Source organism: Elephas maximus, chromosome 11 (assembly GCF_024166365.1).
Source record: "Elephas maximus indicus isolate mEleMax1 chromosome 11, mEleMax1 primary haplotype, whole genome shotgun sequence".
Classification (NCBI taxonomy): Eukaryota; Metazoa; Chordata; class Mammalia; order Proboscidea; family Elephantidae; genus Elephas; species Elephas maximus.
The window spans coordinates 106,286,166-106,313,433 of record NC_064829.1 but is presented as its reverse complement, the minus strand read 5'-3'; the positions used below and the strand labels follow the sequence as shown (position 1 = coordinate 106,313,433).

Genomic DNA, 27,268 nt, shown 5'->3' with positions numbered 1-27,268 from the left:
TTGAAAGAAGTCGCGGCTCAAATGGAGGTTTGAAAGGTGAGGGTGGCAGTTTGCGTTCTCCTCGCGGAAACTTTTCCATTTCGGGCAGTTCGCGCGGCCCCGGGTTGGGGACGGGCGGGGGTCGTGCCTCGCGTTATTTGTGGTCGCCCGCGCTCTCAGCGCCTAATCCACTTTCCTTCACCTTGCCCCCGCGCTGCCAGTTCCTCTCGGTACACCATTGGTCGAGTTACTTCTCTCTGTGTCTCCCGTGCGATTTTGTATATTTTTTATATTTGTATATTGGTAGTTTCCTGAAGGGATCCTGGTGGCATAATGTTAAATGCTGGGCAGCTAACCGATAGGTAGGCAGTTCAAACCCACCGGCCGCTCCTCGGGATGAAAGACTCATATTGATCTATCTGTTCCCGTAAATATTACAACCTAGAAAACCCAGTGGGACAGTCTGCTGTGTCCAGTAGGGCCGTTATGAGTCCTAACAGACTGGACGGGAAACAAGTACTTTCATACTAGAATTGTTTTGACAATTAAAAGAGGTAGCATAAATAAAAGCCTTAAAACAATTCCTCGCACGTGATGAGTGTTGACACCTAGTTGTTACCCATGAAAAAACCCGTTGTTTAGGAAGAGTCGACTCCCACTTATGGCGGCCTTCTGGTTTTTAGTACTAGGATTTAATTTCCTGAGAAGCGTGTCTCTAGTGTCCTGATTAATGATTAGGAAACTGAGGCCCAGATGGACTCAGTGATCAAGTGTTTCTTCACAGACCTCTCTGTGATAAGACATAGGTTAACCAAAACTCTGTTTAAAGTTTGTGCAGAGAATTTAAGTTCGCCAAAAAGTAATTTAGACTTTGCCCTTGTTTCCTGAAAGGACAATTCTAGGCCTTCGAAATTTCCTGAGCAGTTGAGGTGCTTTGTTATTTTGAAACCTCTAGTCTATACCTGAGGAATTGTACAAATGAATGGGGGATTGGCCAGGCCAGAGCCCACTTAGTATCCTGCTGCCAGCTTTTCTCAGAAAGGGGGTGTTGTTCAAACAATCTGATTCATAAAAGCCAAAGATATTTTCTATTGTATTTCCTCCTCTTTTTCTTAAAAACCTGATTGCAAAACCTGTAATCAGTTATAGCTACAGTGAATTGTAAATGTGGAGTTTGATGTGTTTCTAATATTTATATATATATACTTTAACCACAATTAAAAAAAAGAATGTCAGTGTAACTGCCCTTCATTGGGCCCCCTTGTTTTTCCTAAACAAAGGAGTCTTCCTGTGTGTATAGAGGTTAACTGCTGGAATGAATCCTGTATGTTTTCATTTCTTTGTAACCCTTTGAATCAGGCATGCAGTCAGAGTTTCAGCTGCAGTGGCCCTGGCCCTTGTCTTTGAGTCGGGCTGGAAGTGAGATCCTCCTGGATCTCCTTTGAGCTCTTTCTTTAGGAAGGAGGGGGTTGCTTCCAGCTGGTCAGAGTGAGAAGAACGAACTGTGGTGTGTAGGAGACAGTAATGCAGTAATTGTAATTCACAGTCTCCTGTCTTTCATCAGCCCTGCTTCTCCAAAAGGACTGCGGGAGATGGAGGCAGCGATTCCTTGGCTATTACTGGTAGGAGAGCCCCAAGTGATAAGAACTTGGGATTCCTCTTCCACAGAGATTTTCACATGTATTGTAGAGTATGTGACATGCACTATAGCATGGGTTAAGATTTAGTTGCTGAGTTCTAAGGGTTTTATTCTAAGGGTTTTATGCAAATTAGTACTGTCAAAGAGAAATACCAATAACATTCACCTTATTTGATTTTAAGGTTTTCTTACCCATGAAACCAAATATTGGCTATAAAGAAATCCCCAACCAAATTTCATTCTGCCAGTGGCTTTTCTTTTACCCAGAGTTGCTGATCTCTTCTTTCCAGAAGCCTGACTTAAACTAAGCTTGGATTTCAAAAGGCATGGTTAGTTGAAGGTGGGTGGAAGGCCTGCATCTACCCTGTCACGCGATATCATTTGATCTCAGTAAAAGGGGAGGCCAGGGTTCAGTCAGTTATGTTGAGATTGGCCAGTGGTGGGTGGATGCCCCCTTTTCTCTTTATAAGCCCCTTTGTAACTAACTGAGTTTCAACCGTTTACTTTTTCTGGAATCATACTTTCTGTCTATATGCATATAGAATAATTGCTCAGAGTAAACCTTACGTTTCAGTTTCTTTGAGTTTTGGTTATTTTTAACACTACATGGTTCCACTCCATGGCTCTGTGAAGTGGTACCGCATTTTTCCCTATTTTAAAGATGAGTTATTTACCTGTACTCACTCAACTAGTAGGAGGCAGAGCTGGGTTTGGAACTTCAGCAGTCTGAGACCAGAGCCCAGTTCTTTATCTCTGGGAAATATTCTCCATGATCCAGAGAGAACTGGCTGGAATCAAATTGATTGTACCTTCAAAGCAAGGCTAATGGAATTGAACATTTTTATGACTTTTAAAAATCATTCTCATTTCATTTGATTCCAAAGAATGTTTTGTTTTCTTTTTTTTTTGGAGAGGCTTTACTGCTTTCTTATTAACGATCCCTGACAGAGGTTTACGTTTTCTTCTCCATGTCCCACTCTACACCCTCGATAGCCCTCTTAGCATGGATCCCAAAGAGCTGATCATTGACATGAGCCATGCAAGGCTGGCCAGTGCCATTATTCCTCATCTGCCTGTGTGATGACCTGGAATTTCCCCTTCTTGTAGACATTCCATATGTCCATATGTCACTGGCGCGTGGGCTGGATGGGCAATTTGAGTTCCTCAGTAGAGCAGTCTCCCTTCTTGGGGGGATGGACAGCTTCTGGGGGGAAGAGGATGAACTTGGAGTAGTATTTCTTCAGCTGCTCCACATAGGCCTGCAGGCACTCCATGGACTTGTTCCACCTACGCAGATCCACAGAGATCTCAATGGTCAGGGCTGCCATCTTGTGGATGGCAGCCACCCTTAGCTCTTTCAAGCTGAAGCCCCAGGCAACTCAGATGTGGGTGTGACACTGTGCTGTGTGGCACTGCAGTATGGGCTGAATAGGTCAGGATGCAGGGAACGAGGTGATGGTGTGGGCTTTTGCATGTTGGGCATCTTGTCTGCAGATCTTCCATGCTGGCTGGTTGAATCATGCCGCCATGTGCCACTACCCATCCTTCTGGAACTTGTGCTTTAGGGTCATGCCATTCTGGGTGGGCGCCATGGGTGTCTAAGGCCCTAATGGAAGTGGAATGGCCTAGTGGGAGACGTATTTTGTATTCTTATAGAACATGGTAGTGGAGAATTCAGAAAATACAGAAATAAGCAGAGAAAAAAATTCTTATTTACCAATAACTCAAGAATGTAAACACGTTGTTAGATGCCATCATGTCATTTCTGACTCAGTGCGACCCAATGTACAACAGAATGAAACACTGCCCAGTCCTTCACCAGCGCCATAATTCAAAGGCATCAATTCTTTGGTCTTCCTAATTCATTGTCTAGCTTTTGCATGCATATGAAGTGATTGGCAGTACCGTGGCTTGGATCAGGTGCACCTTAGTCTTCAAAGTAACATCTTTGCTCTTCAATACTTTAAAGAGGTCTTTTGCAGCATATTTGCCCAGCGCAATATACATCGTTTGATTTCTTGACTGGCGTTTTCACGGGTGTTGGTTGTAGATCCAAGTAAAATGAAACCCTTCACAACTTTAGTATTCTCTCAGCTTGTCGTGATGTTGCTTATTGGTCCAGTCCTGAGACCTTTTGTTTTCCTTATGCTGAGGTGTAATCCATACTGAAGGCTGGAGTCTTTGATCTTCATCAGTAAGTGCTTCAAGTCCTCTTCACTTTCAGCAAGCAAGGTTGTGTCATCTGCATATTGCAGGTCGTTAATGAGTCTTCCTCCAATCCTGATCTTTTATTGACTATGCAAAGGCATTCGACTGTGTGGATCATAACAAATTATGGATAGCATTGGGAATAATTGGAATTCCAGAACACTTAATTGTGCTCATGAGGAATCTTTCCGTAGATCAAAAGGCAGTTGTTTGGACAGAACAAGGGGGTACTGATTGTTTTAAAGACAGGAAAGGTGTGCGTCAGGGTTGTATTCTTTCACCATACCTATTCAATCTGTATGCTGAGTAAATAATCCAAGAAGCTGGACTGTATGAAGAAGAACGGGGCATCAGGATTGGAGGAAGACTCATTAACAACCTGCGTTATGCAGATAACACAACCTTGCTTGCTGAAAGTGAAGAGGACTTGAAACACTTAGTAATGAAGATCAAAGACCACAGCCTTCGGTATGGGTTGCACCTCAACATAAAGAAAACAAAAATCCTCACAACTGGGCCAATGAGCAACATCATGATAAATAGAGAAAAGATTGAAGTTGTCAAGGATTTCATTTTTCTTGGATCTGCAATCAACAGCCATGGAAGCAGCTGTCAAGATATCAAAAGATGCATTGCATTGGGGAAATCTGCTGCAAGGGACCTCTTCAAAGTGTTGAAGAGCAAAGATGTCACCTTGAAGACTAAAGTATGTCTGACCCAACCCATGGTATTTTCAATCGCATCCTGTGCATGTGAAAGCCGGACAATGAATAAGAAAGACCGAAGAAAAATTGATGCCTTTGAATTGTGGTGTTGGTGAAGAATATTGAATATACCGTGGACTGCCAGAAGAATGAATAAATCTGTCTTGGAATAAGTATAACCAGAATGCTCCTTAGAAGCAAGGATGGTGAGACTGAGTCTTGCATACTTTGGACATGTTGTCAGGAGGGATCAGTCCCTGGAGAAGGACATTATGCTTGGCAAAGTACAGGGTCAGCACAAAACAGGGAGACCCTCAACGAGGTGGATTGACACAGTGGCTGCAAATAACAATGATTGTAAGGATGGCGCAGGACCGGGCAGTGTTTCATTCTGTTCTGTATAGAGTCACTCTGAGTCGGAGCTGACTCGATGGCACCTGACAAAAACAACAACCACCAATCCTGATGCCGAGTTCTTCATATAGTTCAGTTTCTCAGATTATTTGCTGAGCATACAGATTGTATAGGTATGGTAAAAGAATACAACCCAGACTCACACCTTTCCTGGACTTTAAACCATGCCATATCTTCTTGTTCTGTTCAAAAGACTGCATCTTGGTCTATATACAGCTTCCTCATTAGCACAATTAAGTGTTCTGGAATTCCCATTTTTCACAAAGCTACCCATAATTTGTTATGATCCACACAGTTGAATACTTTTGCATAGTCAGTAAAACAAGGTAAACATCTTTCTGGTATTTTCACTTTCAGCCAGGATTTATCTGACATCAGTTAAGATATCCCCTGTTCCACATCCTCTTCTGATTCCACTTGACTTTCTGGCAGTTCCGTGTCAATATACTGCTGCAACCATTTTTGCATTATCTTCAGCAAAATTTTACTTGCGTGTGATATTAATGATACAGTTTGATAATTTCTGCATTCTGTTGATTGACTTTTCTTTGGAATGAGCGCAAACATGGATTTCCTCCAGTGGTTTGGCCAGACAGCTCTGTTTCATATTTCTTGGCATAGATGAGTGAGTGCTTCCAGCACTGCATCCAGTTGTTGAAACATCTCAGTTAGTATTCTGTCAGTTCCTGGAGCCTTGTTTTTTTACCAATGCCTTCAGTGCAGCTTGGACTTCTGTGTATAATGACTCTGTATATTCCTTCCATCTTCTTTTGATGCTTTCAGCATCGTTCAGTATTCTCCCCATAGAGTCCTTCAAAATTGCAACTCAAGGCTTGAATTTTGTCTTCAGTTTTTTCAGCTTGAAAAATGCTGAGCTTGTTCTTCCCTTTTGGTTGTCTAACTCCAGGTCTTTGCATATTTCATTATAATACTTTGTCTATTCAAGCTGCGCTTTGAAATCTTCCGTTCAGCCCTTTTACTTCATCATTTCTTCCAATTGCTTTAGCTGCTCTTTGTTCAAGAGCAAGTTTCAGAGTTTTTTCTGAGGCCTGTTTTGGTCTTCTCTTTCTTTCCCGTCTTTTTAATGACCTTTTGCTTTCTTAATGTATGGTGTTCTTGATATCCCACCACTCGTCTCCTCTTCAGTCATTAGTGTTTAGTGTGTCAAATCTGTTCTTCAGATGGTCTTTAAATTCAGGTGGGATATGATCAAGGTCATACTTTGGCTCTTGTGGACTTGTTTTAGTTTTCTTCATCTTCAGCTTGAACTTTTACATGAACAATTGATGGCCTGTTCTACAGTCAGCCTGTAACCTTGCTCTGACTGATGATATTGAGCTTTTATATGTCGTCTTTCCACAAATGTAGCTGATTTTATTAATTCATACTACCGCCAAAATTCATGTCCTTCCCACGTGGAAACAGAGTCACCCTATCACATTATCCCAAAAATCTTAAGTCAATTGTAGATCCAAAATTTCACCTTTTGAATCATCTAAATCAAATATGAGTGACACTTCAGGCATATTCCATCCTGGATCAAAATTCCTCTTTATCCATGAACTTGTGAAATCTAGAATACAAGTTTTTCTGGAGTAACAATGGTGGAACAGGTACAAGTTAGACCTTTTGCTTACAAATGAGAGATACTGGAGGCAAAGAAGGGCTAATTGGAGCCAAGCAAGTCCAAAACCCAACAGATCAAATTACAGCAGCTCTCAAGAGTCACAAATAATCCTTTGTTCTTCCCAGATCATCTGGGCAGTGGCCCTGCCATCATCTCTAGTTGTTGGCCCTGCTTGCTGAATTACAAGTGTAGATTCTTTGGCCCTGGGCAGAGGCACCATCTTCTAGGCCCACTGGTGTGGAAACTTGGCCACTTGTGGTCAAAAACAGATTGCTTATCTTGCTGCAGCAAGGAAGCCCACACACAGCAGGATATCATGGGATGGCTTTGTAAGAGAAAGTTAGGGGCTGGTTATAGGGTTTTAGCATAATATACTGTTAGCTGCCTCACAGTTGGCCCCAACTCGTAGTGACCCCATGCACAGTGGAAGAAACACTGCCTAGCCTGTGCCATTGCCTTGATTGCTTGTGGATCCGACAGTGTTCTGTAGTGATCCCCACAGGGTTTTCATTGGCAGGTTTTCAAAAGTAGATCACCAGATCTTTGCATTTATTCAGTGTTAGCCTGGAAGGTCCCTGAAACTTGTTCAGTATTGTAGGGTAATAGCTGTGCATGAGGTATATTTCCTGGAAATCAAACCCTGGTCTTGAATGTGGAAGGCAAGAATTCTACCCTTAAACCACCAATTTGTCATGTCATAAAATACTAGATGGTTTTAAATGTTATGCTAGATAAAAGTAGTTAATACTCTTATCTGTTAGGTAATGTTATGTAAGAAATGTTATTTAATCCACAGTCCTTATTTAAATTTGTTCCCTTTTCCCAAAATAAGTTTTCCATAAAGGTTTTCCTCCCAGTTTCAGGGTCTAATTTATGCATTACCTCCAGTTGTCATGTTTCTGTACTCTTCCTTTTGTCTAGAATGATTCTTCAGTTTTTTTTGTTTTTGGAAAGTATGGGCAAGTATTTTAGAGGAAGGCTTTAATTTGGGGTTTATCTGATTTTTTTCATGTTTCGGTTCTGCTGGCGCCTTTTTGGCAGCAGTACCACAGAAGTAGTAAAGAGTCCTTTCAGTGCAACATTCCAAGAGGCCAATGATCTGGGTTTCACCCGGTATTGGTGATCTCAATTTCGTTCACTTGGCTAAGGTGATTTCAATTCTGTCAGAATTCTCTACTGAAAGGTTATTGTTACCTTTTTTAGATAATGAATTTTAGAGAGATACATTTATTATTCGACATTCTTCCGTAAAGACCCACTTCTTATCTATTTATTAATTCACATGTAAATTTTCTGTCAATATGGACTCAGAACACACTCTTGTTTTCAGTTTTGGGCTTTTATGATTAATGCTGCTATCAGCATACACATGGAAGTCTTTACACGGACAGGTCTTTAAGTGGACATGTGTTTTCAGTCTCCTAGGTAGATAGATGCCAGAAACCCTGGTGGCATAGTAAGGAAGCGCTAAGGCTGCTAACCAAAAGGTCGGGAGTTTGAATCCACCTGGTGCTCCTTGGGAACTCTGTGGGGCAGCTCTACTCTCTCCTGTAAGGTTGCTGTGAGTTGGAATCGACTTGACAGCAACGGGTTTGGTGTTTTGGGTGGTTTAGGTAGATACCTAGACAGGGAATTGCTAGGTTGAGGTAGTTTCATGTTTAACTTTTTAAGAAACTGCCAAACTGTTTTCCAAAGTGGCTTCATGAAACTTTTTTTTCCAGGATCTTGTGTTTTTTAGTAAAAGCTAATGTGTTTTATTTTTCTCCAACCATGCTGATCTATTTTATTCCTCCACATTTCAATTACTTTTATCAAGGAAATGCATACCTTTAGTTGAAAACATCCAGGGATGTAAGAGTTGCCAGCAATTGTAGTGCACATTTTTGTGTTGATAAAAAGGCATTTTTAGGAATTTTTTTGCTTAATGTTAGAGAATTCACTTGTTTCACACCTTTTAGAAAATAGTTGTCTATGCCAATTTAAATGTTATTGTTAAGGCAACAGTTTATTAGGGAACACAGTCAAGCCCATTTAACAGATTTTCACAGGAGACATGGGACCTCCACTCGGCAGCAGTCACACTAGAAGTCCACATACCTGACCATGTTCCTTTGGTAGAAATTAAATTTTTAAGGATAATGCCTACTACAGAATATCATGTGCTGTTCTATAGCTGCAAAGAAATAAGAACTCTAATAGAGTTTTAAGAGTTTTCCACGTTGCAACAATCCCGTCAGTGGGGAACGTTACTTATAACAGAATTGATGGGAAGAGTTATTATCAATTTGCCCAAGATGACACAGCTAGTGAGAAGTTATACCAGGATTTGAACCCACATATATATTGACCCCGGAAACCCTGGTAGCATAGTGGCTAAGTGCTATGGCTGCTAACCAAGAGGTCGGCAGTTCAAATCTACCAGGCGCTCCTTGGAAACTCTGTGGTGCAGTTGTACTCTGTTCTGAGGGTCGCTATGAGTCGGAATCGACTCGATAGCAGTGGGTTTGGTTTTTGGTATATATTGACCCTGGAGCTGACTCTTATTCAGTATGTTATATTGTCTGAAATGCTATTGTACCAGAATCACAGTTGCTACCTTGGAGGTCAAAAGGCAACACTGGTGAGGGGGCCACTGTGTGTAGCTGTGCAGAGTGTTCAGTGAACCTGGACAGAAAGGGGTCAAGGACATCTGGTGTCCACATCATGCTCTGCACATCAGGCCATGTGCAAGTGTAGCCACTTAGGTGAAGGGGTTAATTCACAATATGCGTTCATGAAGGTGAGCCACCTTTTTATGTCTTCCTTCTCCTTCCCTATTTCAGTGTTCCCAGGACTCTGTGTATCTCAGGACTCAGAATAACACCAGAAGTAGGAAGAAAAATGAGCACGTTCATGGTGAGTGGGTCTTTGCCTTTTCGCTCTTAAAACGCCTTCCCCCTATTCCGATTGGATGCTCGGTTTTCTTTTTGTTGTAAAAACTCAAGGAGAACAACAGACATTTGTGGACCTATTGCTTTACAGGTGTTTGCTTTGTTTTTGTTTTACTTTTTTGTTTGTTTTTCTATTTTTTTTTCTTCTCAAAAATAAGAGTAAAAGAAGGAATAGGAATAGTTAGTTCTCACACTTAACTACGTCCTTACTCACTTATTAGCTTTTCTATTTTCTCATATCCTTTTTGATGTGTAGTTTTATAAATTATTTGTATTCATTATATACATTTAAATTGTTCATTTTTCACTTGATATTGTGAAACAATAATTTTTTGTGGGTACATCATTTTCCAGTTGAATTGCTGCACCTTTGTATTTTTTAACTACTTGTGTACTTTTGTTACTTTAGACATTTAAGTGACTTAGGAATTCTGTTTTTTCTTTTTTAATAATATTTTTTGTGTTTTCTGTGAAGGTTTACAGAGTAATTTAGGTCTCCATTCCCCAATTTCTATACAGATTTTTCAGTGAAATTGGTTACGTTCCTCATCTGTGAACATCCTCAGTGTTCGTGTTCTTTTTGTTCTGTTTCCATTAATCTAGTTTCTCTGCCGCCTTACATTCTCATCATTGTTTTAGGTAATTGTTAATAGTTTAATGTCATGAAGATGATTTTTTTTTTTTTTAAAGGATCACAGTACTCACGAGTAATATTGTTTATTCTGTGAATCAGTCAGTGACCGCAGGCTGGTTTTGCTTCTAGCTTTAAAGAGTATCTCACGGCTGTAGTCTTGGGAGTCTTCCAGTCTCAGCTTGTCCAGTAAGTTTGTTTGTTGGTTGGTTTTTAATGAATTTGAGTTTGTGTTTTATATTTGTCTCCCATTTATCAGGGTTCATCTATTGTGGTCCTGAACAGAAGAGTCAATAGCGGTATTTGGTCACCATCTAGTTATGGTCTCAGGGTAGATGAAACCGTGGTTTGTGTAGACTGTTAGTTCTGTAGACTAGTTTCTTTTTTGAGTCTTTGGTTTCCTTCTTTCTTGTTTGCTTTGGATGAGTAGACACCAATCGTTGTACCTCTGATGGCCAGAATTTTATTGTTTTAAATAAGACTACAATGAGATTGTTCTTTAAAATATTTTTTCCTAAACCTCAATTCTGAAAAAAATTCTCCTTTTCTTCAGCCAGTGCACCACATGTCAAAAGTACTTTTTCATATGGCACATTGGCTGTTTAATAGTGTAGTGCAGTGGATCGCCTTTGTGTGCCTTTCTTGCCATGGTCTTGTAACTTCCACCCAAGTGACTGGGCGGGACTGTGTGATAGGGTAATTGTGGCCCACCAATGAGATTGGTCAGTTTTGCCATCCCACTGGATTTGAAATGAGTCACCCCAGAGGTGGGAGAGAGAAGATCCCATCACCACCAAAAAAGAACAGCCAGGAGTAGAGAGCATGTCCTTTGTACGCGGGGGTCCCTGAGCTGAGAAGCTTCTGGAACCAGGATACCTGAGAGAGAGAGAGAGAGATGTAACTCTGAAGACGGTGAGAAGCAGAGGTGGGAGAGACTGCTCAGTGGGCTTCCCGGGACATGGAGTAGGAAAATGGAGTGCTTTTGGGCAGAGGCAGAGGGCCAGGGAGAGGTGTATCTGTGAGCATGGCTGGGAAGGGGCTGCCCTGATGGAAGAGCTGTATCTTGAGTGTTCCTGAACCTGAATTATAATTGTTACTTCCCTAATAAACCCCATAATCATGAGTATTGTTTGCAAGATCTGTGTGGCCATTGCAATGAATTATCGAACCCAGCAGAGAAGTAGAGAGTGCTGTGGGAGAGATGGTTGGTATCAGAATTGTTAAAGATGGTGGAGAGAGGAGGGATGTCTGACCCCTGCCTCATAGGAATCAGCCTTGGGCTGTTGATCTCGGTTCTTCTTCTTCCTTGTGAAATTAGACATGGTCAGGCACCACCCTCGTGCCATTTTTACAGGTAGATAGACTGTCCAAATATGGTACAGTGCAACAGGGCCTGTCTGCTGCTTCACACGAATATCGTTGGATGTTATCACTTAGGAAGACTTGGGTTCTGCTTTCCCATGTCAGAGTCATTCCTTGTGTGTGTTTTATTTACTGATCTATTTTTTTTCTTCATGTTTTCTTTCATTTTCTCAAAGTACTGCGTAACTTAGTTTAAAACATCCCAGGATAATACTAGAAGATTTGCCAGGCATTTGCGTTCTGTCACTGCATTTACTTCTCAGAACAACTCAGTGAGGAGGTGTTTGGTGTCTTTTTCTTTGTAAACATGTGAAATATGAGAAACCTGTTGAGATTCCCACAGGAAACCACGGGTCAGGGGAGTTAGGCATTCTGCTCAGTGAAAGAGTGAGACAAGAAGAATGAGAAAGAGCTTTCCTTATAGGGACTTGTATCCCGTACTGTGGGTTGCCTGGAGTGGAGTCCTCAGTGATGATTTCCACAGGTGACACTGCTTCTCCCCTGGCTCCTCACTGTGCACTTCCTCTCTTCTGAAGTCCACCTCCTCAAGTGCACTGATGCACTCAGAGCCCCATCCAGACAAGTACAACAATTAGTGTGGCTGTCCTTTAAAATTTTTAAATTCTTCCACGGGGGAAAAAATGTTACACAGTGTTACAAGAAAAAAAATAGCAATAGCAACTTGGGGTAGAGATATTCACAGTATGTATGCCAGAAAAAGATATAAATTTATCATACAGCTATTACAGGGTCATAGTGTAAATAAAAATATCAATGGGAATATAGGCAAAAAACATGAATAGGTAAGTTAAAAAGGAGAAATAGAGCTGACCAATGAATATATGAAAAGATGATGGTATTCATTTATAATTGAATAAATGAGAGTTTTAAAAATCAGATTACAAAAAATATTTTAAAAACTTTTAACCTGCTTTTCCATCTTATGTAGAGTCAGGGATACTTATACTCTCTTGAAAGATAACTGAAGAACGAAGAAAATCTGCCATTATGTGATAACAATTTTAAATGTGCTTATTTTTTGATATTTTAATTTTCATTCGAAATTTCTTAAATGATCAGATAGAGAGTTGTTGTTTTTAGGTACTGTCAAGTCGGTTCTGTCTCTTAGTACCCCTATGCACAACAGAAAGAAACGCTGTCCGGTTCTGTGCCATCCTCAGTTGTTGCTTTGCTTGAGCTCATTGTTGCAGCCACTGTGTCAGTCCCATCTTGTTGAGGGTCGTCTTCTTTTTTGCTGGCCCTCTACTTTACCAAGCATGATGTCCTTCTCCAGGCAGTGGTCCCTTCTGATAACATGCCCAAAGTACATGAGATCAATTCTTGCCATCCTTGCTTCTAAGGAGCTTTCTGGCTGTACTGCTTCCAAGAAAGATTTGTTCATTTTTCTCGCAGAGAGTAAAATCTACATAAAATGATATTTTGTATTTTTTAGAAAAAATAAGTATAGATTACCAGTCTTATGGTAGAAATGATGTCTGATACTGGCTACCTGTAATTAAGCCATACTTCACAGGTTAAGGCTACAGTACTCCACGAGACTGCTCTTACTTCCAACACCTACTGAAAACTTGACAACAATCTCACTTTTGACCAGCTACCTACAAATTCAGAGGTTCTCACTACTCTCTTGGGCTCAGTAATTCAGTAAAATATCTCACAGAACTCAAGATAGACTATACTTATAACAACAGTTCTATTATAGCAGAAAGTTCTAAATCAAACCTAGCCAAGGGGAGAGAGACATAGGGCGAGGTTAGGACGTGTCCCAGCCTGGAAGCTTCCCTTGTCCTCACGGAGAGTTTGCACTCCTGGTATATCAATGTGTAACAGTATGAAAAATATTGTCAACCAGGGAAGCTCACCTGTATTTGGTGTCCAAAATGTTTATTGGAATTTCATTACATAGACATGATTGATTGAATCAAGGCCACATGATTGAACTCAGAATCAAGGCATCCTCGTGTCCTGGAATTTGGGCTGGTATTACATGTGTCAAAGCTCCAAGCCACTGATCACATGGTGGTCTTTCTGGTGAGGCTAGTCCCCATCCTGAGTCATCACATTAGGCTAAACTACCAGGTGTGGTTCCAGGGGACCATCAGAAATAACAAAAATAGTCCAGTGCTGTAGAAATTGCAAGGGTTTAGAGACTGCCTCCCAGGGACAAAGGCCAACCAAATTCTTTGTGTCTCACCTGGAGTACTATTCAGCCATGAACTGGGTTTAAATACGTAACAATTATGATAACGATAATTTAATAGTAATAGATAATACTTATTAAGTGTTCCAAGAGATATGTGTTTGTGTCTGTGTGTATACATATATGTACATCTGTTTCCTTGTGTGTCCTTGAAAGAAACTTGTATTGCACAAACCATTAAACTGTTACATAAACAGGAAAGATAATGCCGGAGAACGTGACCAAGGTCACATGGCTAGTAAGGGACACATCATGGTAATGTGCACTCAAGCATGGTAGGAACAACTCAGTGCATAAAATGTTGAAATTCACGGATGTGGTGTATTCCTTGAGTGTTGAGAGGGTGTACTATGTACCTGTCCAAGACGGACATACCAAAAGCTTATTAGTTTAGCAACTTTAAAGAAAAGTGCTCCCAGAGTCAGTGTGTGTGGTAGGAGGATGGTGGGTGCTGTCTAATTCTGTTGAAAATAAATGGACCATCTTTTCTGAGGCAGTTGGTAATATGAATGAAAAAGTAAACCAAGTGTGTCCCAGCATGCAACATTAGAGTTCTAGGGGTTTACTATGAGGACTGCATTAAAAATCCAAGGATCTCATTCACTGCGGTGCTTCGGGTGAAGGTAAAGAAAACCAGTGTATGGCACTGGCAGGATAGTAGGAAAAGGACTGGGAAATCTATGCATTGACTCATGTTCCTGGAAATCTGGAGAAACTTTCCCCATTCTCCCAACCTTTTCAAGTGGGTAATAGTTCTAAGACTGGGTGTACTTGTGCTCGATGTTGTAGGAATCGGTAACTTTCAAGGATGTGGCTGTGGTATTCACTGAGGAGGAGCTTGAGCTGCTGGACTCTGCCCAGAAGAAGCTGTACCAAGATGTGATGGTTGAGAACTTCAGGAACCTGGTGTCAGTGGGTAAGGACAGCCTCTCTCTGGAGGGTTTTTATCTCCTCAGATTTTCAAGAATTTGAATGGTCTTGGAACAGTCACGTCAGTTTGCGTAACTGACTCTCCTACCAACAATTTTCTATGAGATAAAACAAAGTAGAAAATATCAGGGTTTACTTCAGAAAGGTTTGTTTTACAGTTCACAGGCCTCCAACCCTTTAAACGTGATGCATGGTAATTCCAACCAACCAAAACCAAACCCAGTGTCGTCAAGTCGATTTCGGTTCCTAGCAGCTTTGTAGGACAGAGTAGAACTGCCCCCATGGGGTTTCCAAAGTTGTAATCTTTATGGAAGCAGAGTTCCACATCCTTCTCTGATGGAGCAGCTGGTAGGTTTGAACTGCCACCTTTGGGATAGCAGCTGAGCGCTTAACCATTGTATTGCCAGGGCTCCTATATGGCACTTAAAAAACCAAACCCGTTGCAGTCGAGTCGATTCTGACTCATTAGCTACCCTATAGGACAGGGTAGAACTGCCCCATAGGGTTTCCAAGGAGTGCCTGTGGATTTGAACTACCAGCCTTTGGGTAGCAGCCATACTTCTTAAAGACTGATCCACCAGGGTTTCTGTATGACGCTTAGAAAGAGGGAAAAAGGCTTTCAGTGATGAAGACGACAACATAAAGACATGGGAATTCAGGTCAGAACCAGTCACTGGGAATCCTTATAGATCACTGTCCATTTGTTTTACATTCTGCCTCCCCTGTTGCCATTGCCCTGATCCAAATTGCCAAACCTCTATCCTGGATAATTTTAACAGCCTCTGTACTCACTGCCCCACTTACACCTGTTTTCACCTAAATTCTGTTTGCCATGTAGTCATTGAAGTGATCTATGTGAAATGTAAGTCGAGTTAAGTATATCCTGTACTTAAAACACTTGTAGTTTTTGTTAGGTGCTGTCAAGTTGATTCCAACTCATAGCTACCCCTTGTGCAACAGAATGAAACAAAACACTGCCTGGTCCTGCGCCATCCTGGCAATCGTTGTTATGCTTGAGCCCATTCTTGGAGCCACTGTGTCAGCCCATCTCATTGAGGGTCTTCCTCTTTTTCTGTGAATCCTCTACTTTACCAAACATGATGTCCTTCTCCACTGGCTCATTACTCCTGATAACATGTCCAAAGTATGTGAGACATCGTCTCACCATTGTTGCTTCCAAGGAGCATTCTGGTTTACTTCTTCCAAGACAGATTTGTTCTTTCTTTTGGCAGTCCATCATATATTCAATATTCACAATTCAAAGGTGTCAAATCTTCGGTATTCCTTATTCATCGTCCAGCTTTCATATGCATTCAAGGTGCTTGAAAACACCATGGCTTGGGTCAGGCGCACTTTAGTCTTCAAGGTGACATCTTTGCTTTTCAACACTTAAACAAGGTCTTTTGCAGCAAATTTGCCCAATGCAATAAATCTTTTGATTTCTTGACTGCTGCTTCCATGGGTGTTGATTGTGGATCCAAGTAAAATGAAATCCTTCACAACTTCAATCTTTTCTACATTTATCATGATATTGCTTATTAGTCCAGTTGTGAGGATTTTTGTTTTCTTTATGTTGAGGTTTAATCCATTCTGAAGGCTGTGGTCTTTGATCTTCATTAGTAAGTGCTTCACGTCCTCTCCACTTTCAGCAAGCAAGGTTGTGTCATCTGCATAATGCTGGTTGTTAATGAATCTTCTTCCAATCCTGATGCTGTGTTCTTCTTCATATAGTCCATCTTCTCAGATTATTTTCTCAGCATACAGATGGAATATGTATAGTGAAAGAAAACCCTGACACACACCTTTCCTGAGTTGAAACCATGAAGTATCTCCTTGTTCTGTTTGAACAACTGCCTCTTGATCTATGTACAGGTTCCTCATGAGCAAAGTGAAGTGTTTTGAAATTCGCATTCTTTGCACTATTACCCATTATTTGTTATGATCCACACAGTCGAATGCCTTTGCATAGTCAATAAAACACAGGTAAACATCTTTCTGGTGTTCTCTGCTTTGAGCCAGGGTCCATACGACATCAGCTATGACATCCCTGGTTCCACATCCTCTTCTGAATCTGGCTTGAATTTCTGGCAGTTTCTTGTCGATATACTGCTGCAGCTGCTTTTGAATGATCTTCAGTGAGATTTAACTTTTGTGTGATATTAATGATATTGTTTGATAATTTCTACATTTGGTTGGATCACCTTTCTTGAGAATAGGCGTAAATATAGATAGCTTCCAGTTGGTTGGCCACGTAGCTCTCTTCCAAATTTCTTGGCATACACCAGTGAGCACTTCCAGCACTGCATCCATTTGTTGGAACATCTCGATTGATATTCCATCAATTACTGGAGCCTTGTTTTTCATTGGTGCCTTCGGTGCAGCTTGGACTTCTTCGTTCAATACCATTGGTTCCTGATCGTATACTACCTCCTGAAATGGTTGAACATCAGCCAGTTCTTATTGGTATAGTGACTGCGTATTCCTTCTATCTTCTTTTGATGCTTCCCGTGTTGTTTAATATTTTCCCCATAGAGTCCTTCAGTATTGCAACTCGAGGCTTGCATTTTTTCTTCAGTTCTTTCAGCTTGAGAAATGCCAAGGGTGTTCTTCCCTTTTGGTTTTTTATTTCCAGGTCTTTGCACATGTCATTATAATACTTTGTTTTCTTGAGCAGCCCTTTGAAAGCTTCTGTTTAGCTGTTTACTTCATCATTTCTTCATTTTATTTTAGCTACTCGACGTTTAAGTTTCGGAGTCTCTTCTGACATCCGTTTAGGTCTTTTCTTTCTCTCCTGTCATTTTAATGCCTCTTGGTTTCTTCATGTATGATGTCCTTCATACCATTCCACATCTCGTCTAGTCTTCAGTCATTAGTATTCAACACGTGAAATGTATTCTTGAGATGATCTCTAAATTCAGGCGGGATATATTCAAGGTCATACTTTGGTTCTTGTGGACTTGTTCTGATTTTCTTCGGTTTCAACTTGAATTTGCATAGGAGCAATTGATCTGTAGTCGGCCCCTGACCTTGTTCTGACTGATACTGAGCTTTTCCATCATCTCTTTCCACAGATGTAGTTGATTTGATTCCTGTGTATTCCATCTGGTGAGCTCCATATATATATCTGTTGAGCTCCGTATATATAGTCACTATTTATGTTGGTGAAAAAGGGTATTTGCAATGAAGAAGTCATTGGCCTTGCAAAATTCAATCATGCGATCTCTGGTATCATTTCTATCACCAAGGCCGTATTTTCCAACTACAGTCCTTCTTTTTTGTTTCCAACTTGCCCATTCCAATCACCAATAATTATCAATGCACCCTGATTGCATAGTCGATCAATTTCACACTGTGAAAGTTGGTAAAAACTTTCGATTTCTTCATTTTGGCCTTAGTTATTGGTGTGTAAATTTGAATACTGGTCGTATTAACTGGTCTTCCATGTAGGCATGTAGGTGTTATCCTATCACTGACAGCCTTGTACTTCGGGATAGATCTTGAAATGTTCTTTTTGACGATGAATGCAACACCATTCCTTTTCAAGTTGTCATTCCCGGCATAGTAGACTGTATGACTGTCCAATTCAAAATGACTAATACCAGTCCATTTCAGCTCACTAATACCTGGTACATTGATGTTTGTGTGTCCCATTTCATTTTTGATGATTTCCAACTTCCCTAGATTCATACTTCATACATTCCACTTTCCAATTATTAATGAGTGTTTGCAGCTGTTTCTCCTCATTTGGAGTCGTGCCACATCAGCAAATGAAGGTCCTGAAAGCTTGACTCCATCCACATCATTAAGGTGTACTCTACTTTGAGGAGGCAGCTTTTTCCCAGTCATCTTTTGTGTGCCTTCCAACCTGAGAGGCTCATCTTCCAGTGCTATATCAGGCAGTGTTCCGCTGCTATTCATAAGGTTTTCACTGACTAGTTGTCTTCCATAGTAGACTGCTGGGTCCTTCTTCCTAGTTCGTCTTAGTGCAGAACATCAGCTGAAACCTGTCTACTGTAGGTGACCCTGCTGGTATTTGAATATTGGTGGCATAGCCCCCAGCATCACAGCAACATGTGACACCAATAGTGCAAGAAACTGATAGACACGTAACAGTCAAAACACTTGGTGGTCTTATATTTCTTTGAGTGGTTCCCAGAGTCCTACGTGGTCTGGTCTTCAGGCCCTACTGCCACTATGAATACACTATTTTATCTTTTTACTCTTGCTCAGTGTGTGCTTGCTACATTGCCCTCCTTGTTTCTCAGATGTATCACAGATACTGTAGTATTCTCTTATTGGTGCTATAAATAGTTACTGAAAACTTGTGACTTAAAACAACGCAAGTTAATTATCATACTGTTCCATAGTTCGGAAGTCCAACATGAGTCTCACTGTGCTAAAATCAGGTTGTCTGCCGGGCTGTCTTATTTCCTGAGGATGTAGGAAAAATCCATTTCCTTGCCTTTTCCAGCTTCTACAAGCTGCCAGATTCCTTGCATTGTGTCCGCAGTCATTCAGTTGCAAAGCCACCAACATTGTATCACTCTGACCATTCTGTGGTCACATTTTCTTCGCACTCTTCTTCCTCATTCTTTACTTTTAAGGACCTTTTGAATATATTGAGTGCACCAGATGTTGTAGGATTATGTTCCTGTTTTAAGGTTAGCTGATGAGCAACTTAAATTCCATCTGCCACCTCATTTCCTTTTACCGTGTACCCGAACGTATTTTCAGTTTCAGGAATTCAGATTTGGAAATCTTTGTGGAACCATTATTCTGCCTACTGGATGCCTTTGCCTCATTTACTTGCTCTCCTTCTGCCTGGAATACTCTTTCACCTAAAATCTTCCTCACCACCTTGCTTACTTCATCAGGTCTCTGACTGCTCTCTTTTAATATCACAAGAGAGGCCTTGTCTGTCTACCGTGTTTAAAATACCACCCTCTCTTTACTCTCCTTGCCCTGTCTTATTTTTCACAGCTATCTTTTGTTTATCTACTTATTACCTGTCACTCCTATGAAATGTTGTCTCCAAGAGTAAAAGATTTTTATTTTGTTTATTGCTGACTCCTCAGGGCCTAGAATTGCCCTTGTATATGGCAAGGATCTGTACATATTTGTTGACTTAAGGAATTGAGTTAATGTACAGAGGGACCTCTCTGTCTTCCTGATTCATGGAGATGGCTGATAGGTGATGTACAAACCAGAGTGAATGAGGCCATTGCAGAACATTTTGTGTCTTCTGATGAACACCTAGCCAACTTGTGGTTTCTTAGGTGCTCTTGTGGTGAGTATGTATATGCACTTGACCACATCCTAGGAAAGCACTTAAACATTGTGGTTGTGACTGTGCTGAGTAATACGCTTTCCTGGAGCCTTCCATAGGAGAGCAGATTCATTTCTGGAACAAAATACTCAATTTTTGTATGAGGATTCTAATGTCTACTTCTGAGACAGGTCCTCCGAGGAAAAAAAAAAAAAGTCTCTCCTTCTTGGGGTCTTAGACAATAACCAGGCCAGCTTAATTTCCCTTCAAGATTTGACAGTTGCAGTCCATTTGCTCTTCCAAAGTCCATATCCACGTCACTACCCCTGGGTTTTCCCTTCCCTGTGCTAGAGGGGGCCGATTTAAGGCAAGAGTACCACAAGTCACATAACTCAGTGTTGCCTATATTTCTGATCATCTCAGTGTTCCATCTGAATATTTTCCTTAACTAAGGACTTCATAACTTCCTAAACAAAACCGTTCCAACGTTTTCAAGCATACACCATGTCTTCTCATAAATCAGTGAAAACACTTCATGTTTGTGTACATGTATGTGACTTCAGAACGCATTTCCTATAGTGACATTTTTGTTTTCGCTTGTGATTATGGTTCTGTTTCTTTCTTTCTTTTTAATGCTTATTGTATACCTTTACGTTTATTTCACAACTCACTGGTGGGCTGCAGTCTTCAGTTTGAAAACTGTTATGAGTAGTCAGTTTGTCTATATCCATTGGTTTGTAGTACGGTTTTCAAATAGCCCACAGCCTCAGAAGGAACCTGTGCCTAGGCCCTAGGGCTTTCTTTTCACTGAAGTGATTTTTGCTACCTTTGATTTTCACCTCAGCAGCATCACTCTTGGTGGACCTTTAAGTTTTCCTGCAAAACTGCAGTTACCTGCTCCTTTCCTCTTTTACAGAGCTTACTTGAAAAAGCCTTTTTATTTCTATACTTGACTTAAATGTGCACAAAAACATCAAAGAGGGATGTATTTATTCATTTAGTATGCATTTGTTGAGCGCCCACCATGTGCCAGGTAGTCTTCTGGACACGGTTATAAAGCAGGAAATAGTATAAATGCTTGTTTTTACTGATATTGCATTGTAGTCAGAAAGCCATACAATTAACAAAAATGGCCTAGATAGAATGTCATATGGTAATAAGTACTGTGTAGAATAGAGTCAAGGGGGAAATTGCCAGAGGTGAATTGGCTGTGGAGAGGGTTTATTATTTTACATTGAACTCATCGATGCCCTGACAGTTGAATAGAGACCTCAAAGAAGTAAGGAACCATCCGTGGAAGTATCTTATCTGGGTAGAGCTCCAGGCCAAAATGTAACTCCCTCTGTAAGACTGGCTTTCAGAAACTTCCACTGTGCCCTGTTCTTTTATTTCTCTGCAGCTTTGTCTCTGTTGTCAAAGATTAGCTTGCACTGTTTTCAGATTTGTTCCTGGAAATTACGAAGGTCTGAAATACTGTCTGGTTTCAGAATAGTGTATGTCATCACTTCAACTTTTTTCCCCCTTTATCCTCATGAAGGAATCTTATCAGCAGGAGCTAAAGGAGCACTCTCTACTTCTATTCAGCATTTTAGTCAGTAAAGGATAGTGTGCTTCTCTGCTAAATCTGCAAGTCATTACAGCCATTCGAAGGCCTCTCACATCTTTAGTCATTCAAGTAATTTTGCAATAAAATAACCTAAGACGGAGTTCCACACAAACTGATCAAATGCCTACTGAAACAAACGAGGCAGCTTTTAATTGACTATTCCTACAGGGAGAAAGTGACTTTCTCCTCTGTAAAAATTTCCTTCAAAAACCCACTGCCGTAAAATCCATTCCTACTCATAGCGACAGAATGTGATGGAGTGGAACTGCCCCATGGGGTTTCCAGGGCTGTAAATCATTACAGAAGCAGAATGCCACATCTTTCTCCCTAAGAGTGCCTGACATTTCGAACCTCTGACCTTATGGTTGTGGCCTAGCGCTTAACCACTGCACCACACGGGCTCCTTTGTTTATTGAGAAGTTTACTGAAAAAAAAAATCAGAAGTTATGCAAGCTTTTGATTGTGTTGTTCTTTTTCCTTAAAGTTCTTATATTTTTTCTTTTAATGCAGTGAAAATATACACAACAAATTGTACACCTTGATTTATTTTTATTTTCAATATGATTTTTCCATCTGCATTATTTATTATCCAAGATTTTACACTAATTGAAATTTAATACAAGTAGCAACAGGTGAACAATTTGTATATTACCATTTTTTTAATTAAGGCTTTTATTGCTAAATTGTTGCTCACATAATTGGCTAGGTGTTGTCTGCTGAGTGTTCCTAATGCTGGGTGGTTTGGAGGCCAGTGCATCTACTCTTGATTTTGATGGCATGTAAACAAGAGAACATGATATGCAGTGGAAAAGATCAACTGAACCGCCTCTGGGTTCACAAATGTCTCATCTCCTATCTAAGTATGAGGTCTTGAAGGCTCTCAACAAATCTTTCGCCTGTCTATATCTCTGAATTCCCTGTCTTTACAGGAGGCAAGAACCGAAAGCAGATGGATATTGTCCCACAAGCAGGAGCACACGAGGAGCTTTCCAGCTCACATATCTGGCAACAGATTGTCAATGACTTAACCAGGTGTCAAGATTCTGTGATCAGTAGGTCTCAGTTTTACAAACAAGGTGATTCACCCTCTCCTGTTGTGGGAGGACTATCTACTTTTCATACAGGAGAGAACATTTTCCAGTGTTATGAGTGTAGAAAAACCTTTAGAGATGTCTCCAGCTTCAATCGTCATCAGCGATTACACTCACAAGAGAAGTCTCTCACCTGTAGTGTGTGTGGAAGAAGATTCCGTTATATCTCAAGACTTCGTAATCATCAGAGAATTCACATGGGAAAGAACCACTATCAGCATGATGAATGTGGTGAGGTATTTAGTCAGAGCTCACATCTGCAAAGTCATCTGAATATCCACTCTGTAGAGAAACGGCACAAATGTGAAGAATGTGGGAAACCCTTCAGGGATGGAACGACATTTAGTACTCATTGCAAAGGCCACACTGGAACAAAACCTTATAATTGTGAGGAATGTGGGAGGGCTTTTATTTATCTTTTGCATTTTCAGGAACATCAGAGAAGGCACACTAGGGAGAAAACATTGAAATGTGATACACATAGTAAGAAATTTCATCATAAAGCAGCACTTAATACTCATTGCATGGTCCATACGGGAGAGAAACCTTACAAATGTGAGGAGTGTGGGAAAAGCTTTGCTTGTAACTCATGCCTTTATATCCATCAGAAAGTTCACACAGGAGAAAAACGTTACAAGTGTGAGCCATGTGGTAAGAGCTTCATTCATCCTTTGCAATTTCAGGCCCATCAGAGAGTTCACACTGGAGAGAAATCATACACATGTAACATGGGTGGAAAAGGCTTCATTTACAATTCAAATTTGCATTCCCATCAGGGAGTCCACACTGGAGAGAAACCATACGAATGTGATGTGTGTGGGAGGGGTTTCAGCCAGAGTTCGTATCTTAAAATCCATCAGAAGATCCACAATGTAGAGAAACCTTATAAGTGTGCGGAGTGTGGGCAATGCTTCAATTGGAGTTCAAGACTTCAGGTTCACCAGCTGATCCATACTGGTGAGAAACCATACAAATGTGAAGAGTGCGGAAAGGGCTTCAGGCAGGCTGGAAATCTTTTGACTCATCAGAGAGTACACAGTGGATGGAAACCGTTCAAATGTGAAGAGTGTGGAAAGTACTTCAGTAGTAGATCAAATCTTCAAACTCATCATAGAATCCACACAGGAGAGAAACCTTATAAATGTGAGGGGTGTGGGAAGGGCTTTAGGCAAGCTTCTTATCTTCAGGACCATCAGAGAGTCCACAGTGGAGAAAAACCATTCAAATGTGAAGAGTGTGGGAAGAGCTTCAAATGGATTGAGAATCTTAACACTCATCAGAGGGTCCATACAGGAGAGAAACCTTATAAGTGTGAGGAGTGTGGTAAGTACTTCACTCACGCCTCAAGTCTTCAACATCATGAGCGTGTCCACACTGGAGAGAAACCGTATAAATGTAATGTGTGTGATAAAGTCTTTAGTCGATCTTCACAACTACAAACTCACCAGAGAGTTCACACTGGGGAAAAACCCTATAAATGTGAGGGATGTGGGAAGGGCTTCAGGCAGGCTTCACACCTTTTGCTTCATCAGAGGGTCCACAGTGGAGAAAAACCCTACAAATGTGAAGAGTGTGGGAAAAGCTTCTGTCAAAATTCACATCTTCAAGCCCATCAAAGAGTCCATAATGAAGAAAAGCCATACAAATGTCAAGAGTGTGGCAAGGGCTTCAAGTGGAGCAAAAATCTTAACACGCATCAGAGGGTCCACACAGGAGAGAAACCATATAAGTGTGGGAAGTGTGGTAAGTACTTCAGTCAGGCCTCAAGTCTTCAACATCATGAGCGTGTCCACGCTGGAGAGACACAATACAAATGTGATGTGTGTTGTAAAGTCTTTAGTAGATCTTCACAACTACAAACTCATCAGAGAGTCCACACTGGGGAGAAACTGTAGTAGTGTGAGATGTGTGTCAGATTTTCAGTTTGAAATCACATCAAAGAAATCACAAAATTCATGCTACTGATAAATATTCTGAAAATGATGATACAGGTAAGACGATCAGATTTCTCACAGGAAAGAATTTTATGAAATGACTGTTTTAAAAATCTCATGTGCAACGTGTAGGAGCCCTGGTGTGCAGTGGTTAAAGTGCTTCAATGCTAACCCCAAGGTTGGCAGTTCGAACCCACCAGTGGCTCCATTTTGCTTCTGTAAGGATTTATAGCCTTGGAAACTCTCTGGGGCAGTTCTACCCTGTCCTGTGGGGTCAGTATGAGTCGGAATTGACTTGATGGCAGTGGGTTTAATGAGTTTTATGTGCAACCTGAATTCTTACAATCATCAGGTCTCAGAAGAGAAAACATTTGTTTTATTAAAGTCTGACATTCAGCAAAGAACATATCAGAACATTTATAAATGGTGCAGTAAGGCTTCAGTCAGAACTTTGGAATTCATGGGATAACACTCAAGAAATAGGCCTTGGAAAGAATAAAAGTTTGATTTGGTCTTAAAAGTATAATGATGGACATACCAAAATTAATATCCACTAGAATGTGAGCTCTCTGATGGCAGGAACTTTATTACTTAGTCTTTATAGGTATGTTCATGCTTATTTTTTAAATAAATCAAAAAGATACAGTGTATAATAATTGAAAATTTAACCAGAAAGCATACCAGTAAAAATGAATATTCAAGGAAACAAACACTAGTTTAAATGTGAAAAACCACTCAATACTGTAATGTGTAATATTAATCAGGCAGCAGCAGATTCCAAAGGAGACCTGGTGGCATAATACTTAAGCGCTCTGCTGCTAAATAAAAGTTGGCAGTTTAAATCCACCAGGGGCTCCATGAGAGAAGAGCCCTGGCAATCTGCGCCCATGAAAATCATAGCCTAAGGAACCCAGTGGGGCAGTTCTACTCTGTTCTGTAGGGTCGTTGTGAGTCTGAATCGTCTTGACAGCACAACAACAGCGTATTGCAGTTGGCTCCTGTCCTCTCCATAGCCTCTGTATTCAAGTTGGACCTTATTCCTTGGGCCTCTATGTCCTGTTCAATCAGTCATATATAGTATAAATTGAACTACTGTGATGTTTTTCTGGCAGTACATTATAAAAACATTGTTAACCTTGTAAGAAGTCACTCCGTATTAAACAATTGAATGGGTATTCAATGGTGTTAAGGCAGAGCTTTCCCATAATACTTTGAGAGTGTAAGAAGTAGTTACCTGTAAAAACTGTGTGTTGTCAGACCTGCTCTAACTTCAGGAGGAGGAGGAGAGGTAATCACCATCATCCTCAATCCAAGAATGATTCATATGAGGTAGAGGTCAGACATACCTCCACTCTGTAACCTTTTTGCCAGTCTGATACCAGCCTTTTTACCAATTCTGACAGCTTGCGTGGCACACTCTGCTGCCTAACTGGGGTCTTTAATTCGTTGCAATAGCCACACACAATTCACAGGCCATATTCATGATTATGATGTTTATTAGGGAATTATTGGTTACAGTCCAGAGTCAGAATAAACTTGGAAGTAACAGGAACAACTCAGGATACAGTTTTTCAGTCGGTACAGCTGCTTCTTGGCTACTGCAGCTGGGCACCTGCTCTCAATCTGACCTCTACTGTGCTTGGCAAGTGTGACAAAGCACTTTAGCTCTGCCATCAGGTACCCAGAGGCACCCACTCCACCATCAAGCCCTCTTTCTGAAGGTGCTCAATTCTTTTGCTCTGTGGGCCAGCATGCCACTATAGTAGCCTCACTCTGTGGGCCATGAAGCCAGCTGGATGTCTCATGCTGGTGTCCAGTTTTTGCCATCACCATTTTTCTGCCACTGTACTCTACCATGCTTGTTGCTGCTGCTTGTCATCTCGCGTCGTCTCCGATGTTACAGCTCTCTGTTTCCAGGGTCTAGGAGTTTCTCAGTGCAGGGATCCTGGTGCAGAAGACACACTCCACTCTTGGCTCCTCGTCTGGATAGTAGTGATGTCCCCCCTCTCCAGCTTTGAGGATTGTCTCCCTTTAGGCCTGTTGAAATGGCAAAACTGACCAATCCCCTACGAGGGTTTCATGCACTTTATTTGCATCCCCCCATCCACGCAAAGTTCGATCTTATTTGCATTAGCGAAGCTACCCATTCCCCTTGGTGGTCTACAAGCACCTTATTTGCATTGTCCCACCTAATCATTTTGTGGAAGTTACAAGGCCCTGGCTAGAGGGCTATATGAAGTAATTCACTACACCACATTACCAATGACAATTTTTTTGGTCGACCTTTATTATTACCTGATTTTCTGCAGTTTCATCCCAGATTTGATGACTGTCCTCTCAATGCTGTAGCCAGTATTTTTCTTAACCAGCTCTCCTGAGGTAAGGGTCATGCCATATTTTAAGGACATTAATGCTGTCAAGTTACGTACCCCGTGTTCTTCCCCCAAAAACAAACTTGTGAGAGTTTGATAATTATATCGCATGTGTTCATTATGTATAATGGGCTCCTCTTTGATCTGAAAATCATGATAATTAAAAAAAAAATGAGTAACATCAATGGCGTCATTGAATTTTATTCAAGTGAAAATAGGTGTTCATGTCCAGGAATTTGAATTTTGTCATATTTCTGTAATAACATGAAGCCATTAAAACCATGATATGGACATAATTGCATGATAACATCGGTTTTGGAAAATCAGATTGTAGCAGCCATAGTATAAACAAAC

At 40.9% G+C, this 27,268-nt stretch overlaps 2 protein-coding genes across 6 annotated transcripts in view; both read left to right on the top strand.

Annotated features, from left to right (window-relative positions):
* Positions 1 to 27,200, top strand: LOC126085100 (zinc finger protein 234-like). The gene is given in 6 exon segments (XM_049900108.1): positions 1 to 36; positions 1,544 to 1,601; positions 9,394 to 9,466; positions 14,505 to 14,631; positions 22,447 to 24,522; positions 24,525 to 27,200. Coding segments are annotated over 4 exon segments (2,337 nt in total). The 5' UTR covers positions 1 to 36; positions 1,544 to 1,601; positions 9,394 to 9,451; the 3' UTR covers positions 24,644 to 27,200.
* The window catches only part of LOC126085091 (zinc finger protein 234-like), an 80,012-nt gene continuing 52,767 nt past the window's right edge, over positions 24 to 27,268 (top strand). For 2 of the 5 annotated variants that reach the window (XM_049900093.1, XM_049900086.1), the window contains exon 1: positions 24 to 36. The gene's annotated coding sequence lies outside the window, so the exon portion shown is untranslated. Of the gene's footprint in view, positions 37 to 14,539; positions 14,632 to 27,268 lie in introns of those variants that run through there. The other 3 variants (XM_049900091.1, XM_049900085.1, XM_049900089.1) reach the window with 2 other exon arrangements.